The sequence below is a fragment of the Protomyctophum parallelum genome (genome assembly GCF_964188405.1).
Source record: "Protomyctophum parallelum genome assembly, chromosome: 8".
In the NCBI taxonomy this organism is placed as follows: domain Eukaryota; kingdom Metazoa; phylum Chordata; class Actinopteri; order Myctophiformes; family Myctophidae; genus Protomyctophum; species Protomyctophum parallelum.
In genome coordinates this window covers 35365876-35383819 of record NC_139703.1, presented here as the reverse complement: position 1 = coordinate 35383819, position 17944 = coordinate 35365876, and the positions used below count along the sequence as shown (strand labels likewise).

General features: G+C 42.2%; 1 protein-coding gene across 1 annotated transcript in view; it reads right to left on the bottom strand.

Moving 5' to 3' along the window:
• The window catches only part of slc6a11b (solute carrier family 6 member 11b), a 37754-nt gene extending 20587 nt beyond the window's left edge, over positions 1-17167 (bottom strand). Inside the window, exons 1-7 of the mRNA XM_083771261.1 lie at positions 17054-17167; positions 15551-15783; positions 14027-14161; positions 11806-11946; positions 11260-11338; positions 6678-6810; positions 1057-1191 (exon numbers count right to left, since the gene is read on the bottom strand). Coding sequence (XP_083627387.1) covers positions 1057-1191; positions 6678-6810; positions 11260-11338; positions 11806-11946; positions 14027-14161; positions 15551-15764 — 837 coding nt within the window. The 5' untranslated portion in view covers positions 15765-15783; positions 17054-17167. The remainder of the gene's footprint in view (positions 1-1056; positions 1192-6677; positions 6811-11259; positions 11339-11805; positions 11947-14026; positions 14162-15550; positions 15784-17053) is intronic.
• Between the last annotated feature and the right edge of the window lie 777 nt (positions 17168-17944).

Genomic DNA, 17944 nt, shown 5'->3' with positions numbered 1-17944 from the left:
CATCCTCTCTGCTTTGAAAATACGGAAGCTTCTGTGAAGCACCAACGCAGAAGCTTGCCCTCCCTTGAGAGCATGAGAACAATGGCGAGAAACACGCCGATAACAAACCTATGCCCGCTTCTTAGAAAACTACCCCATATGAAGGACCGCCCTATAGTCTTTGCGTTGGTTCTGGACGGTTCAGTTACTTCATGAATCTCAGAATTGCATCCACCCACATATAACATATCATTTCTGCTAAATTCCTACACTGACGAAGGCCTGTGTGCCAAAACGCGTCTGTTTGGTTTGACTGCTGCTGTAGATCCTATATCATTATTAAACAAGACTCCTAAAGATTACAGAGAGTGCAGGTTTTATTCTCCATCTACGTATTTTCTGAACCTGCGCCCAGCAGCATACTCCTGAACACTTACAGACTGTCCTTGAGTCGAGCGAGCCTTTCCCTTGAAGTGAGTTGTGCACCGGTATAGTCCGTCAGCCGACGGGCTTCTTTTGTTTAAAGTGGGAAATTTGATATGTCTTTTTTATTGGCCTAAAATATTGTCTATATACATATATTCATGAATCCACTTGCTGACCGGCACTAATGGGCAATCTTTTCTTGTGACTTTCTTGTGACTACCATTAACATCCTATATGACAGATTGGCTATTAAAATTAATTAGATTTGCAAGCTCGCAGCACGTTGCGATATGATGTGCTATGTGTTGTGAGCAATTATTTTTAAATGTTAACAAAATGTTGACAATTGCTCATTGCTGACAACTTCCTTGACAACTTTATTTATACAATATTTGAGAACCACTGATGTGCAGCTTTGGTTCTCAATGTGGGGTCCGTGGGGACCACCAGGGGTTGTTCAGGGGGTCCCCACAGCAACATTAGATAATGCAGCATCACAATCAGTTTACCAGTTCAACCGCATACTTCGGCAACTCAAAAATAACTGATCTACAAGGTCACAACACACCACAATGAGACGCGTTGTGAGTTTGTATAGGTCTACTATCTTCAGAAACGCCTTGGGGGGATTTCAATAGGGGTTCCTCCTACCTGTGGGTCTGACAGCCGTGAGATGTCGGGGTAGAGGTAGAACATGATGCCGTCGTATGCACCAGGCAGCGTCACGCCCCTGACCAGCAGTATCAACAGCATGACATAGGGAAACGTAGCCGTCACATAGACCACCTGCAAACACGCACGAACACACGCACAAACACACGTCAAACGCACACACATGCATGCATAATTATGTACAGTTTAAATAAATTAATGTCCATAATCCACATATACACACACTGAAGATTGAATGTGAAAGTGGCTAATAAGTTAAGTTAAGTTAAGCTAAGCTAAGCTAGTAAATAATAATAATAATAAAAAAATCACTATAGAATGTTTTTTGAATTGTTTTTTTTTTCATATTTAGCCCCATGCTCGAATGCCTGTCAAAAACAGCTAAAATCCCTAAAACTAAAGAAAGAAGCAAATGAAAAAGAAATGAACACTCATCTTTTACTTTCTCTAATAACAACCTAAAACATGAACCTTGGTTGAAAGAAACTAAAGTTGTCATATGACACAGAGGCACAGGAGCAGCCGTGTAACTATGAACTATATACTATTCTATGGTGGGAGGCAGTGTTGTTTTTGGCAGAAAATTTCTATTTTAGTTTTAGTCATAGTCTCTTGAATAGTTTTCATTTAGTTTTAGTCACATTTTTGTCAACTGGAATGTCTTAGTGTTTAGTCTAGTTTTAGTCGACTAAATTTCATAAGATTTTAGTCGACTAAATCTACAGTCGATTTAGTCGACTAAAATGTATTTTGCCGCGCCTTGATGCCGTCCTAATTACTTTTTACACTGGCTGAAAACAGAACAGATCTACAAGTAGATCTGCTCTTGTCAGCATGCAACCAAGTGTAAAATGACTTAATGGATCTCTTGTCCACTAGTTCCATCCTAACATTTTAGTCTAGTTTTTATTTGTTGACAAAATTGTCAGTATATTTAGTCTTAGTTTTAGTCATCATAACTTCATTTAGTTTTTGTCAGTGAAAAAAGGTATAATCGACAATCATTTTTTGTCAAAAACAACACTGGTGGGGGAGTTGAGTGCATTGACTCATACATAATCTATAATCTACATACTCAACCTACACAGACTGGCGTATAAAGTAGTATAAATCAGGTGTTTGGGGACAGGGCACTTAGCCAACTCTGTCTTTCACTGACACAGATGTTCACACATAGACCCCCACAGACTCAAACACACACACTTGCATGAACATACTGAGAACGAAAGAAAGTAAAAGCCAGAAATAATGTGTTGGGCTGTGAATTGTCAAAGTGATGTTCACTGTCTCCATCAGAGCCTAACCAGACCAGCCACAGTCGCAGAACTCGTTTTCACATACATGGCTTCCATCTATATAGCTGGAGGGACAACTTAACACTAAACATATTTTTTTGTTACACCATCACTAAACACAGGTATATTTTACCCAATATAAAATATTCCATGAAAAAAATATTTCTCATCAAAATATATTGCAGTACAGCAATACATGGCAATGTGAGGTACATATTATTTTTTTTGTTGGGAAGTTGGGAACTTCTCATTAAAGTCCACCCATTCCTAAGACATGTGAGAATGGTCCAGTGAATAATAAATAAATAAAATCAATTTTATTTTATTTATTTATTTATTTATTTATTTATTTATTTATTTATTTATTTATTTATTTATTTATTTATTTATTTATTTATTTATTTATTTATTTATTTATTTATTTATTTGACAGGGACAAAGCCCATTAATCAACATGTCAGTTTTCATCTCAATGTAAATGGACCAGATATTGGATCACACTATCACTAAACACGGGTGAAATTAACCTGTAGGTAAAACCAGGGATGTGGGCAGGGAAACAAACCTTCCTTCTATGATGTCACTGAGCATCATGAAGGTACTGAAAGATCCACCCACCTCAGACATCAGCAACATTATGAAAATTGCTAAAATCTAATCGTCTGGGTTAAAATCACCCATGTTCTAGGGTTAACTATTTTGAGCTATGATGACAGTACCTTTCAGTCAGTCACAGTGGCTACAGAGCCTTACAATATAGGCTAATAATAGTTACTGCCAAGAATAACAGGTTTCCGGGCGATAATTATTAACGTTTTAATCTGGCCCGATCATCTTGTCTGGCATGTCTCTCCCTTCCCTTGGTTTCTCTACACTCTCCTGTCTGAAATAAAGCATACAAGTGCTATTCCCAGCAAGCAACATGGGTGTACAATAAAGCACAAAGCCTGCATTTATACTTGCCAACATGCCTTGCACTGAAAATAGACGATGTACAAGCTCACAACATGTCACAGGATGATGTATTGTGAGATTGTAGATTGTCTATTTCCGGTGCAAGACACCGGCGCGCAACTAAGCATAAGTCGGGCATAAATAAGCCATCAGTCCGCTTGCCATCTGAGAATACTCGTGTTTATTGGCTATCATGCGTAGCTTTGAATTCAGCCGCGTACATAGCATTCCATGTGACTACAACCAATACCTGCGGCACACAGTCTCACACTTGCAAAGCCTCTCAAACCGTGGCTCCTCCTCTATCCAGCTATTCAGTTTTTTCGCAGAACTGCGTTCAAGGCTCTTAGAAACCCCCTTGAACAAAGACCCAGGCCTCTTGGAAGGCGAGCGGCGAGCAACGTACATCCCCTGGCTCGTTGGCACCCAGTCAAAGTCCAATTGAGGCCAGAGCAGAGAAGAGCCAAGCCGGGAGGCCGAGAAGAAAAGAAGGCTGTTCTGGCACGGTCTCTTAAACGGGAGGAGCTCAGAAGACTGATGCTGGCAGTGTGGGAAAATGTGCTGCTCGGCACAAAACACACGCACGCACGCACGTGCACACTCACTCGTGCGCGCCCACACGGTGCAAATAAGTGGTGCGACAAAAAGCATGACTATTCAGACATACGGGCACGTGTACATCTCACATTCAGACACATACTGTATGCATACAGTACATGTATGCGTACACCTACTGACACTCCAATTACCCAGGTGACCGGGGAGGGAATGCTACGTTGTACAGCAGTTTGGTGAATGGACTCTGAATGTAACAACAATGGAAGCAACTGTTCAGCTAGTGGAACTTGATGTACTGTGCTCATTAATCTGCCCCCAAAGTCCTGTTCACGCTTAGAATCCTGGAGCAGATGTGTGACTAGAGTACTGTTAAAACCGCTTGTTAACGCAAGTGAGTTCAAGCCAAGTTGAAGTTGTAAAGAGCATACTGCAGGCGTGGACTTTCATGACAAAGTATAAACAGTGCCCATGTCATACGGTAGACGCAACCTGTAAATAAAATCACTATCTTCAGACACAAGAGATCTTCGCCTTTGCCATGGCCAGGCAATGAATTAGCCTTCCGTCGTAACAGTTTCGCTGGGGCTCAGTAGATATGGCAGTTATCTGCACCTGGCTCTGAGTTGACGCTTTGCTCGTCCGTGTCGTCCCGACATTGCATCAAGTGTGAATGTGTCATTGAGCAAGACCACCTCTAACTGCTGTTCAAAAGCTGCATGGGTTGAATGCAGACGACAAGGTCCCGTAATGTTTCTCACGGCCACATATAAAGTAAAGTCAAATATAAAGGAAAACTTTATTGAAAAGTCTCAAGCAAAACAGTGGCTGGACACTATAGTGTCACCTGCAGAGACCTTAATCTGTCCACACCAAACTGTTAATCCCAGTTGGGCCTACAGGGAGAGTGTGGGAAAAAGAACGTGTCTTCTGCTCGATTCATCCCTTTTTCAATTAGACTAATAAAACGATTACACATCCTAAACCACTGCTTGGCTCCACTCTCTCTCTCTCTCTCTCTCTCTCTCTCTCTCTCTCTCTCTCTCTCCCCCTCTCCGCAGATGAATAGAAACATATTCCATCTCCATGTGAACTTGTGATGCTTCTCGTGCTCCCTCCAGCTCACCGCGGGGGCACGTTTAAAACCACCCTTAAATTTACTGGTCAAACTTGCCCCTGCCTTTGCCGTAAATCTAACGGGAGGGCTTAAATGTGAGAATGGCTGGCAAACATGGCCTACAAAGCAAACAGCTTAACGCAGGGTAGCTCAATGGTCTGAGGGGCTCTGTATAGAAGAAAGCATCTCTCTCACTCACTCACTCACTCTCTCTCTCTCTCTCTCTCTCTCTCTAGTGAAGCTGTGGTAATGTCTCAGAAGATGAGAGCGTGAGTAAGAGAGAGAGAGAGAGAGAGAGAGAGAGAGAGAGAGAGAGAGAGAGAACGAGGGATAGACAGAGAGGAGGAGGTGGAGGAGGACGTTAGGAAGAAAGGAATACTCTGCATGCTCCTCATGAACGCTCTACTTTCCCTCCATTGAATGCAGGAATCAATCTTGGACCGGCCGCTAAAGCCCAGCCATGAAGAAGCATTCTTTGCGCTTACTTCACATCCAGACAAAAGACACTTCATGGAGATACAGGCATCGCTGCTGCCTGCTCTCCTTCTCCCCCGTCCTGTACAGCGTGGGTCCATTAATTTATTTTTGTTCACACATATCTCTCTCTCTCTCTCTCTCTCTCTCTCTCTCTCTCTCTCAGCTCATTCTGGCTCACTGAATCTTTGAGGAGTTTCTTAAGAACTTTTTCTTTTCTGTCTTTGTCCTGTATGGTTACATGGGAGTGTGTGCAGTACGTCCTCCCAAAGAGTTACAAGAGAGTTTTACTGTATGGTACTGTTAATTTAGCTCTGCACTGAGTTTAATTTGCATGCAGGCACACACATTTTAAAAGCGTGGTTTTCAACCCTTTGCAAGGTCCATTATTTGTTCAGCATTTGAGCCACGTACGGACCATCATTTGGTGAGATTTGCAGACGCAAAACTAAAGAGTATGTTGTTGTCGTTTGGATAGTATTTTGTCCACAATCCCATGCTGTAGTGATGTGGTATACCATGGGAGAAATAAGGCAAAACGTTGATCAAAATGACAATTATTTTACATGCTCTAATTGTGTAGACTTCTTGTTAATGGATAGCCTAATGCAGGTATTTAACAATCATTTTACTCGAGAGCGTAGAGGGTCCAATTTGTTACCAACTTTCTGGGGACCACCTGGAACCCCCTCAAGGACCACTGGTGGTCCCCGGACCACTGGTGGTCCCCGGACGGCTCCGGACCACTGCTTGTAAACCACCGTTTTAAATGAGTGCTACATTCACGTTTTTAGCTTCGTGCTTCAACATGTACAGTAGCCTATCAAACGTGAGTAACAGGCTGCATTGAGTTGAAATATTTTTCAAATGGATGTTTCCTTTCTGGGATTAATTGGTCTTTCCTGGCATAACGGTGCTAATCACATGCTCCCCAAAATGTAAACCTCCAAGCAGGAAGTCTCCTGCTCCCATTTACTTATGAGGAAATGCAGTAAATAGCAATAAATGGTTCTCCCGTCTCCACTATACCTCCGGCACCCAGCTTTAGAGACAAATACACACACATGCACACTATACACACACACGTTTTACTTGTAAGCAACGGGCTGACATGCAGCATCCGTTGGAACTTGAGCCATCAGCTGTTTTGGGACAGAATGGAACTGAGGAAGACAGGAGGACAGGAGGGCTTGCTTGTTTCTTACCTTGCCCGTGGATTTGGGTCCTTTCCAGATGCAGAAGTAACAGATGAACCAGGCCAGAGCCAGACACATGGCCAGCTCCCAGCGCATCCCCCCCATGTGTTCAATGCCATCTGATATCTTCAGCACTCGTCGTCTACACGCATGCACGCACGCACAAGCACACGCACACGCACACGCACACACACACACACACACACACACACACACACACACACACACACACACACACACACACACACACACACACGTAGAGAGAAACATGTTGGGAATTTAGATAATCGTTGCGGTCGTCTCGAAGCCTTGCACTGTAGCTGTTCCTTTTTTTTATTATTTAAAAAGTATTTTTTATATAGCTATTATACAGTAGGTGAGCTTGTAGCTCTACTTTTGTGCAACACTTGTTTGATGAAGAAGGGCATTCATTTAAAATAATAAAATCGAAATATATAAAATATAGAAATACGAGGTCTCTGCCCTATACAGTGACGTCATGCGGTGGAGTGATTCATGCACACAGGTGCAGCCCATGAGCCAGTTACGACATTGAGGGGGCAGAAACCGAGTGCTCGAGCGGCGAGCGCTGTTCATGCAGCCTGAACTGAGACAAGCTATTTTAAGCATGTGTGCAACATGACAACGTTTTAAAGTATTGTACAGTAACAACTAAAGTATCTTTAATGTTGTTATACTATTACTACAAAACAATTTAAAATAAAGGGATTTAAGATCCTTAAAGCTGGACGGTTGCCTGAGTCCAATGCAGTTCTGCCTACTTCTGGTCCAAGACTTGGCCCAGTTGGTTGTCTCCATGCATGCTCAATGCGTATAGTATAGCATGTAGGAGAGCCGCCATTGGACTGGCCCCATGTAGTGAGCGCAGTTTGCGTAACTCTGTCTATATCTAAGGCTCTGGCCCCAATATGTTCCCTCAGTCCCTACGCTCATTCTGTAGCTCCGAGATGAGGTCACATCCACGCCCGCTCCCACCACGGTTCAGAAACGGTGCATGATTTCCAAAAGGAACGTTTCTTACCCTTTTCTGCAGGGCTAGCGAGCTAAAATAATTTAAGCTTATGAATGGCCAAGAAAATTCAAGTTTAAACGGTTAAATGAGCATTTAAATCAGTTTTTTAGCATGTTTTTTCAAGGAAGTTGAAAAGCCTCCCCTGGTCGAATGTGGAATTAGATTTCCAACTGACTTCAGTGCACTCGACATGCACGCGCAGTGTCGCGCGCACATGCAAGCGGCTGACTAAACAACCGATTTAAACGCTCGTTTAACCGTTTAAACTTGGATTTTCTTGGCCGTTCATAAGCTTAAATTGGTTTAGCACGCTACTAGCGCTTCACTTTTTGGATTCAATGTGCAGAAAAGGGTAAGAAACGTTCCTTTTGGAAACCATGCGCCGTTTCTGAACCACGGTGGGAGCGGGCGTGGATGTGACCTCATCTCGGAGCTACAGAATAAGCGTAGAGACTGAGTGAACGTATTGGGGCTACAGAATAAGCATAGGGACTGAGGGAACGTATTGGGGCTACATAATGAGCGTAGGGACTGAGGGAATGTATTTGGGCTAAGGTGTAGCCATGCTTGCAGAGGTTTTCCTCTTCTCTCTTTGAAGTGTTTCATTGATATTAACCGCGATGCGGCGTGGTGACACAAGCCGTTTCATTCGCCAGTGATAATGACGTCACTCGCTCGTCAGTCAGTGGTGTCTGGTGTGTGTGAACTGAGCACTTCCTGTGCTCTGACTCGCGGCCAGGGGGGGGCAACGGCACAGAGGGAGGGAGAATAAAAAAGAGAGGGAAGCTGCCAACGCTTTGCCACCGAGTTCACACCCCATATAGCTCCTGACCGGCCATTGATCATAGTGACATGTTCTTGGCCACCAAGAACACAGAGGTCCGACAGAAGCCGGGCTGTCGCTGCATGGTCAGTGAGTGGATGGGGAGAGTGAGGTGTGTGTGTGTGTGTGTGTGTGTGTGTGTGTGTGTGTGTGTGTGTGTGTGTGTGTGTGTGTGTGTGTGTGTGTGTGTGTGTGTGTGTGTGTGTGTGTGTGTGTGTGTGTGTGTGTGTGTGCGCGTGCGTGCGTGCGTGCGTGAGCTTAATATTTAATATTAATATTATATTATATATAATTATATTAATATTTCTAGTACAGAGCCTTGTAAGACTCCAATAAACAAAGTATAGGGTTTAAGTGCAGTATAGCTATCGTTATAATTGTCTTTAGACTGTAGCACATGGTCAAGTTATATGTTTTAAATGTATAGTATTGTTTTTATATGTGGACCGAACAGCTAATGGCAATTCTACCAAATAAAACCATAAGTAAGGCATTAATAATAATAATAATAAAAAGTTAAATGGAGATATAAGCAGTCTCTGCTGGATACTGCAACAATATCTTACTGTAAGCGATTCCTGCAGGGAATTTCTGTTCACACTGTACATACAGTGAAACACGTGACATATTCCTTGGCATAGTTCATACTTAGGCCCCGGTCGGCATTTGTTGTTTCTCGTCCAATTAACATTCCCGGATTTTAGTTGCGTATCCTCTGGCAGTGCGACAGGAAGTGTGGTAAGCATAACACGCTGACAGGGAAAGCTGATTCGCTGCCATGTTGCACACAAACACGGGTCTAGCTGGGAGACAGCTGGCCCTCCGAGGCCATAGCTGTCGACACAGAATATGAAAAAGGCCTGGCTAATTATGGGGTGAGAGGTTCTAGCAGGGGTCAGTGACATGCGGTCACCCAGGGACACCCAGGGACGTGCACACATACAGTAGACATCAAAGGCGGCTTCAGCCCCTGCCCTTTTACCCGTCTTTAAAACAACTGCCCTCTCCAGACCACGAATGCAGCATTTACTACATGGTGAAAGAATGCCATGCCATTGAAGCATTCAGGAGAATTGCTTTTATTCCGAAGTCTACTGAACTTGAACACAGTATTTTGCATTGAACAAATTTGTTTAGAAATCCATGTCGTATCGCATCTCTATAGCTAAAGAGTGATGGGTTACGCCCCGAAAATAGCAGATCTGCAAGCTCACAATGCATTGCAGCACGACACGTTGTGAGCTTGTAGATCTGCTATTTTCACAATTTTTGTCCAAAAGTGCCCTCTTACGGGATTTTAGCCCCTCTAACACACTCTGCATGTTCCTGTCGGCACCCACTGTCACGGTTAATCGCTTTAGGAACTCAGAGTGTCACATACTGACTCAACACTTTGGTCTATAGCTCAGGGGTGGGCAACTTTGACGATGGAGAGGGCCACTTTTCCACACTCACTCCAGATGGGCCACATTGCATACTGTATATAGTGTAAAGAATAACAGATCTACAAGCTCAAAACGCGTCACACTGTGACGTGTGGAAATAGCTGATCTACAAGCTTGTATTTTCAACAGATTTTGTACACATTTTGAACTTGTGAAAGTTCAAAGTACATTTTCAATTCCGTACTTTTACTTGTAACGAAGTAGTTCTAAATTGCAGTATTGGTACTTTTACTTTTACTTTACTACTTTTTCCACCACTGCTCACGGGTGGGCAAGTTTGGTGAGGGAAATGAGGGCTACTATTTCCACACTTATTCCAGGGATCCACATTGCATATCGTTGCTGTCGGGGCAGAAACCTCTCCGTATTTTGTCACACAAAAGTAGCAAAAAGAATTGCTGATCTACAGTATATCTTGAATTGGAATCCTGAATTAGTTTTGAATTGGAATCATGAAAAGTAACAATTTTATTTAATTTCAAATGCATTTAATTACAGGCTACTTAACTTACTTGAATCTTGAATACAAATACATTGGACATAAAAAAAAAGACAATCACGTTTTAATACTAGTCATTAAATGACTAATATTGGAGCAGCTGAAATCAACACTATATCAGTAATCAGTGAATGTGGCCCCCGGGCCGGCAGTTGCCCATGTCTGGCCTACTGTAGCTTGTAGATCTGCTATTTTCAGGGACAATAAGGTGTAGAGGGGGGAAAAATAACGGACCAAGTACAGTATAGAGCCCTGGGAGACCCCTCATAATAGGCTATTATAAATACTGTCAAAATGGGAAAAATGTGACATTATTTCCACAACCCAAAGGGTAACCTTCATGTATCAATATACCCGGTATTTGATTAGCCTAAATCAGTGGTTCCCAAAGCGGGGTCGTTTATTGCATCAATGCAATAAACATAAGTGTTGTGAACACATGTGAGCCATGATGTCACATGTTTTGTGGATTCAACGTTTTCCCCTTTTCCACGGAGGTGGGAGGAAACGGCGTTTTCAAAGATTTCCACTCTGGAAGGTGTTTTCACTTTGTTGCGTTTTCACCTCACGCTGTTCTCAGCTAAAAGGGACACCGGCCTTTTTCTAATAACTGTTACAATTTACAATTTAGGCATTTAGCAGACGCTCTTAATCCAGAGCGATTTACGTTCTCGTGTAAAGGGGGCCTATATCCAGTGATGTCATACTGTATTGGTCCTTTGTAGCCCCGGCATTGAAACAGAAATTATTTTGAATGAGGCGAAAAGAAAATGAGAAAATAATGTACTCACTCCCAGAACTCTATGACTGGAGAGCTGGCATTGGGGTTTGTAAAGTTGGTAGAATTTGTTTGGGAGTCAACACAGTTATCTGTGGAAACAGAGTGACATCTCATGGAAAATGCATTTTATTATCAGCCATATATGGCTGAGACAAAGACAAAGACAGACAGAGAGGTAGTAGGGGCTCTCAAATCACCGGTGCTCAGGGAAGAGAATTATATAGGCATATTCAATGAGAGAGGATGAGTTATCCCAGAGAAGATAAAATGGCATAATGGCCCCACACTCCCATTAGTCAATTTTAACAGTCCATAGCCAATATTTGTCATAATTCTTCTTGAATATTACTAGGCCAAAATCTTTCAAGTACAAATAATGTTCCAGGAATTAAAGGGTCAACGATCGTGGGAGGACAAAACAACGATTTGTTTGTATTTGCCTGGAATGAAATGTGATGATCGACATCTTAAACGGATATCTTAAAATTAAGATAATAGATCTAAACTTTGCACACAACAAAGAAAGCCACTCTCCACTTTTCTCCTATAGCAGTACCTGTGTTCCAGTAGTGGCCACAGCTGGCCCATGGCAGCTCCATGGTAAAACAGTTGAAGAGGTAGAAGATAGACCAGGCCAAGATCACCACATAGTAGATATTTAGATAGGCCTCGATCACCTGGGTTGCATAGCCGATACCTAGGTAGAGAAGGATTGGTATCAGGATGGTGTAAAACAGTGGTTCCCAAACTTTTTCATGTCAAGGACCGATAAATTGACAATCAGCCCCCCATTTGAAAATAATATGACAGGGACCCCCATAAGAGAAGATTTTTACGGCTCTAGCAGTGATTCTCAACCCGTTTAATTTCAAGGACTCCCAGTTTGACATGCATTAGTCTACGGACCCTTATTTAATAGCATTTCTATCTCTGGGACCCCCAATTTATATTGTAAAATAAATTCTAATTTAACTCTGAGAGTGTACACATTTGTACACTCTCTGAGTTACAGACCCATAAGGGTCCATTTGGTTCCAATGTATCATTTAGCTGGGTCCCCCCCTTGAACTCCCTCAAGTACCCCTGGGGGTCCCCAGACCTCACTTTGGGAACCACTGATGTAAAAGACTGACACATGTATTCTCCATTCCTCTAAAGTTTTCAAATAAATGTAGTGGAGTAAAAGTATTATATTTGGAGCTGAGATGTAGTGGAGTAGAAGTAAAAGTATTGGATAGTGGAAATACACAAGTAAAGTACAAATACCTTGGAATTATACTCAAGTACAGTACTAAATAAAGTAAATGTAACCTCGTGTCACCAGACTTTCCCCCTCGGAGGAAAGCCTGGTCGGTGTTTCTAAATCGTCTGTGTGATCCGGTCTAGACCGGATAGAAAAATAATAAAATAAAATAAAATAAAATAAAATAAAATAAAATAAAATAAAATAAAATAAAATAAAATAAAATAAAATAAAATAAAATAAAATAAAATAAAATAAAATAAATATTATTCCGGTTTGTGGTTTCAGTTGTGTTCGGCATCGTTTTTAGTCTCACCATGCAGTCGCTACGAGTTGGAATAAAAGATGGATATACCAAACAAACTATTCCAAGAGGTACTTGAAGAAATATGTTTGAATATATATTCTTGTTTGAATATATATTCTTTCACAGTGAATGTTTTTAACTCAAATATTTGCTTCTGGGAGGTCGCTGGAACTACATATCAGATGGGGGTCGGCGGCCAATTACAGATAATTCTGGGGGTCCTTGACATGAAAAAGGTTGAGCACCACTGACATAGAAACATGGGTTTTTCAGAAAACTGTCAGGATTTAGCAGCCATTTGTAGAATCGTCCTCAGGTCTAAATGGGTTAAGCGCCACATCGAGGCTTTTATTGGGTAGGCCCTAAAATTACGATTCCCTTTTTGATCACGGGGAATTTTGGGTACTACTGATTCCGGTTTGGTTGTTCTGGCCTGATGACTACAAACCAGTAACTACAACCAGTGTTGTTTTTGGCAGCAAATTTTGATTTTAGTTTTAGTTGTAGTCTCTTGAATAGGTTTCACTTAGTTTTAGTCACATTTTTGTCACCGGAACGTTTTAGTGTTAGTCTAGTTTCAGTCGACTAAACGTCATAAGATTTTAGTCGACTAAATCTACAGTTGATTTAGTCAACTAAATTAATTTTGGCGGGCCTTGATGCCGTCGTAATGACTGATTTTACACTTGCTGAAAATAGATCTGCTAAATAGATGAACCTCTGCCCCAAAATTTCCAGAACAGCCTGTTATAGCGCCACCAGGAGGCCGCTTTGTGCAAAACAAGTTTTTGGACAGTACACCTACAGATTTTGTCCAAACATCACGCAAATTGGTACACAGTCTCTCTAGAGCCATTCAACGAAACCGTTTTTTTCAGATTTCTCAGACTCCATCCTGATTGGCTAATATTGGCTTCCAAAGTTCGCAGGAGTGCCCAGTTTCAAACAAAATGCTGCAAATCATGAACACATCATGTGATTTCCGTGAAATTGTGCACATTTCCACTAGGCCGAAGAAGAAATGCCAGTCAGTGAAAAAAGGTAGTCGACGAACATTTTTCGACAAAATCAACACTGACTACAACATGACGTAAGTTACCATCCGCTCCCGACTGGGTCGTAAACACGAAAATGGTATGCCTCCCAGTCTAAAGTGAAAGGTACTGTCCCCCACTGGACAGAATAAACAACACATTGCAGAGATAAAGCAAGTGTGTGCAGGTATACCTTCAAACAGCGGGCAGACCTTCCTCCAGCAGGTGATTCCTCCCTCGCTGGTGAACTGACCCAACGCCGTCTCCAGGAAGAACACGGGAATGCCGCAGCATACGAAGAAGATGACATACGGAACGAAGAAGGCACCTTCAACACAAACACAGGAACATTAACGCTGAGGATTGTACTGTACAGGACATGTTGAGAATACAGTAATCTTACACAAGCAGGAACACTGGCACACCTGCATTAGAATATCATATCATTGCTTCTTCTATAGCCTCTAATATCTTCCCAATTCAGTGGAGCATGGTTAGTAAAAAGCTACGAGTATGTAAAGCATTGATGAGAAACATTGTAATGCACATGCAATGCCCTTGTACAGTAACTACAGTAGGCTATATGATACATTATGAGGTGGCTGTGAAGCAGTGGTGGAAAAGGTACTCACATTGTTTTACTTATAAAAGTATCAATACTGCAATGTACTGTATTACTCTGTTAAAGTAAAAGTCCGGAATTCAAAATGTACTTTAGTTACAAAAGTATCGGCATCAAAATGTATTTAAAGATGTAGTGAAAAGTTTCAGGCTCACACGCAGAATCTTAGTTTCTGAACCAATCAGAGCGTCGCATCCCTCCAGGCTATGGGGCGGATCGAAGTCCGTTTCATGCATGAACACATGCACTGTCGTTTGTAAACAAAGTGACAGAGAAACGGCACAGCAAAGCCAGGGGATTTATTTCTAACCTATACACAACCTATATACATATTTTAGTGTGATGATTAAGTTTAAAACGAGTAATACACTAGTGTCTGCATGTCATCTTGAATGAGATTAAAAACGGAGTAGTTCTGTAATCAAATGCACCTGTGTTTGGAGGATGATGCAGCAATGGGAATCATATCATTGTCACCAGTGCATGAGACAACACACATACAGTATCATTGTCTCCACCAGGCCGAAGGCATGGAGAGAAAGTATGTTTTGCACTCCGTCTGTGTGTGCATGCGTGTGTGTCAGTCCATCCGTTTGTTACCAGCTAATCTCTGGCACGTTCGATATCACAACCCAGTCGATATCACATTTTGCACGCACACTCCCTGGATGCCAACGATGAACCTGTGCCCCAAGAACGGCCTGTTATCGCGCCACCAGGAGGCCGACTTTTGAAAAACACATTTTTTGCTATTACTCCTCCAAAAATCCCGCAAATCGTTACACACTATCTCTATAGTCATGTGTTCAAGACAGATCTGTCCGATATTTCATATTCCATCCTAATTGGCTAACATTGGCTTTCAAAGTTTGCAGGATTGGCCTGTTTTCAACCAAAAGCCTCAAATCAAGAACGCAGCATGCAATTTACGTGAAATCTTTAACAGACTTTCCTACTAGGATGAGGAATATATCCCACCCTTTTCACATTGGCCTGTTATAGCGCCACCAACAGGTGGATTTTTGCAAAACACATTTTTGCCCTGGTGGAGACCTGTGCCCCGAGCGGCACTTCATCTAGTTCTTAACTTCTTACCTCCACCGTTCTTGTAGCAGAGGTAGGGGAACCTCCAGACGTTGCCCAGGCCAATGATCTCTCCAGCCACGGACAGGAAAAACTCAATCTTGTTGTTCCAGTGGCCTCTCTCTTTGTAGAACACCTTATCCGAGCCATCCTCGGAGCCTTCCTCGCTGTTGCTGTCCTCCGATTTACCGTTCACCACCACGGGCCCGCTCTTCTCTGCTGTCATGACTCTCCCAGACTGCCCGCTGAGTGAGGCCAGGAGAGAGGAATTGAAGACAAAATAACCGGGGGCCTTTAAATGGACTCGGTGACTATATATCTTCTTCCCCAGCTGGCACTGTGGAGAATTAATGGGACTGTTCCCCAAACTCCACCCACATTACTCAACCATGCAGAATTAAGAAAAGCTAAATGTTCAAGTTGACTTAAAGATTCTCCAGTAGGAGAGAGGTGAATTTACCTCCCGCAGGTCGGTCTGTTGGTCCCATAGGTCGGCCCGTCCCATAGATCGGTCGGTAAATTCACCTCTCTCTCTCTCTCTCTCTCTCTCTCTCTCTCTCTCTAGTACGGTAGTACGGTATAGTACAGTATAGTACTGTATACATACAGCTACCAACAAGAGGATGCCATCTGGCATTATCCCCCTTGTATGCAGCTGCAGCAGAGTTAAACATGCATCCCATATAGCCTACATGTATATCTACATTTTTATTTAAATCTGGGTGGAAGGTGATGAAACATCTTCTTGTAATTAAGGTCAAACTGCAGGGGGTCCTTGAAATGAAAATAGTCGAAAATCACTGCTAGAGCCGTAAAAACTTCTCTTATGGGGGTCCTTGGCATATCTCTTCAAATCATAAATGGGGGTAATTATGGCCAATTTGGGGGTCCTTGACATGAAAAAGTTTGGGAACCTGCACTGCAATACACTACAGACAAAGCAGCAACAGCCATGGGGGTATTGAATGACCTGTGGCTGTAAATGAAGAAGACAGGGGCGGTTTAACACAGAGTGGAATCAACTGTACATTGTTTTTTCCCCCCACTGTGCTGAATAGCATGGGCTGCACTAAACGTGAATCATCCACGATTGCTGAAGGATATTTTCTCTCTTGTTTGCTGAAGTCTGCTTTCATTATACTCCCTACCTTACAGTGTGTGAGATAGAATAGGACTTTGTTGTTAGTGTTGTTAATACAGTAAAACTTGAAGGACACCTCCATTCCATCAACAGGCTCTATTTCAGGTATGCTGCCCTTTCTAGAAATTAATCTGATTACAATAGATATTTTGTTATATGCATGGCAAAAGAGCATCATCAATCACGCCCTGTGTTTGCTTGCAAATCCAGTATTCTGCATTATTAGGCTACTGTCATATAGTGAAATTAAAGTGTCTGGTTGGTAACAGGTTGAAAGAAAGGGCGGGGGGAAGCCATATCCTCGATGGGAGATCAGGGTATAATGAACTTGTTATCCAAATAAACACAAAGACTAGTAACTTCGTCTTACTCACAGATCTAGATTGGAACAGCGGCAATCCTCCTTTGGCTCCTGATGATGATGCACACACCAACAATTGGGCTATACAAAACAAGGGATGGTTAAGCCTGACCCGGGGCGATGAGAGTTGAGGAGAAGAAGTGAAGGGGGGCAAAAAAAGAAAGGGAGAAATTTCTGGTCCCGCGTTCGTTGTGTGAGTTGGTTTGTAAAGTCTCTATAAAAAGAGGATCCCAGAGGGAGCAGAGCGTCGGTATCTTGTACCAGCCTGTGGATAACGTGCGAATGCGCTCCCACTCTCCCTGCGCTCTACTCTCTGTGCCTCCACTTGGATAAAAGCCATGTGGTAACAGCTTTAAGCGCTCTACGACAGACACACAGCAGTGTGTGACATGGAGAGACGGGCAAAAGAGGAGGGGAAAAGATACAGTAAGATGCCCCGGATTGATATAGCTATAGTTATAAGCTACAGTATTCTAACTTAGAATACTGTAGCTTATAACTAGAATTTCTAAGGATTATTGACTATATTCTTAAGGGTTAGTCTGTCATTACATTAGTTTTAGTTTTCCAAAGCTAGATAGATGTAGGCTTATTCATGTGTATTAGTTGTATTGTGAAGATGTAACCTAAATAAAAGTCTGAAATAAATATATAGGCTAGATTAAAGGTATAGCTTCGATTTAGCAGTTGGATATTATTCCTCACTGAGTTTAGATGATTGGTCATATCAATGTCTAACATTCAAAACATAATTATAGCCTAACTGTCATTGTCATTTTCACAACACAGCAGGATATTGATAGGCCATCCATGTGGAGATGTATTAAAAACCTAATATAGCCTACTGCAAAAGGATCTAAAAAAAAGAAGAAAATAGAAAGAAAATAAATAAAAAATTAGGATA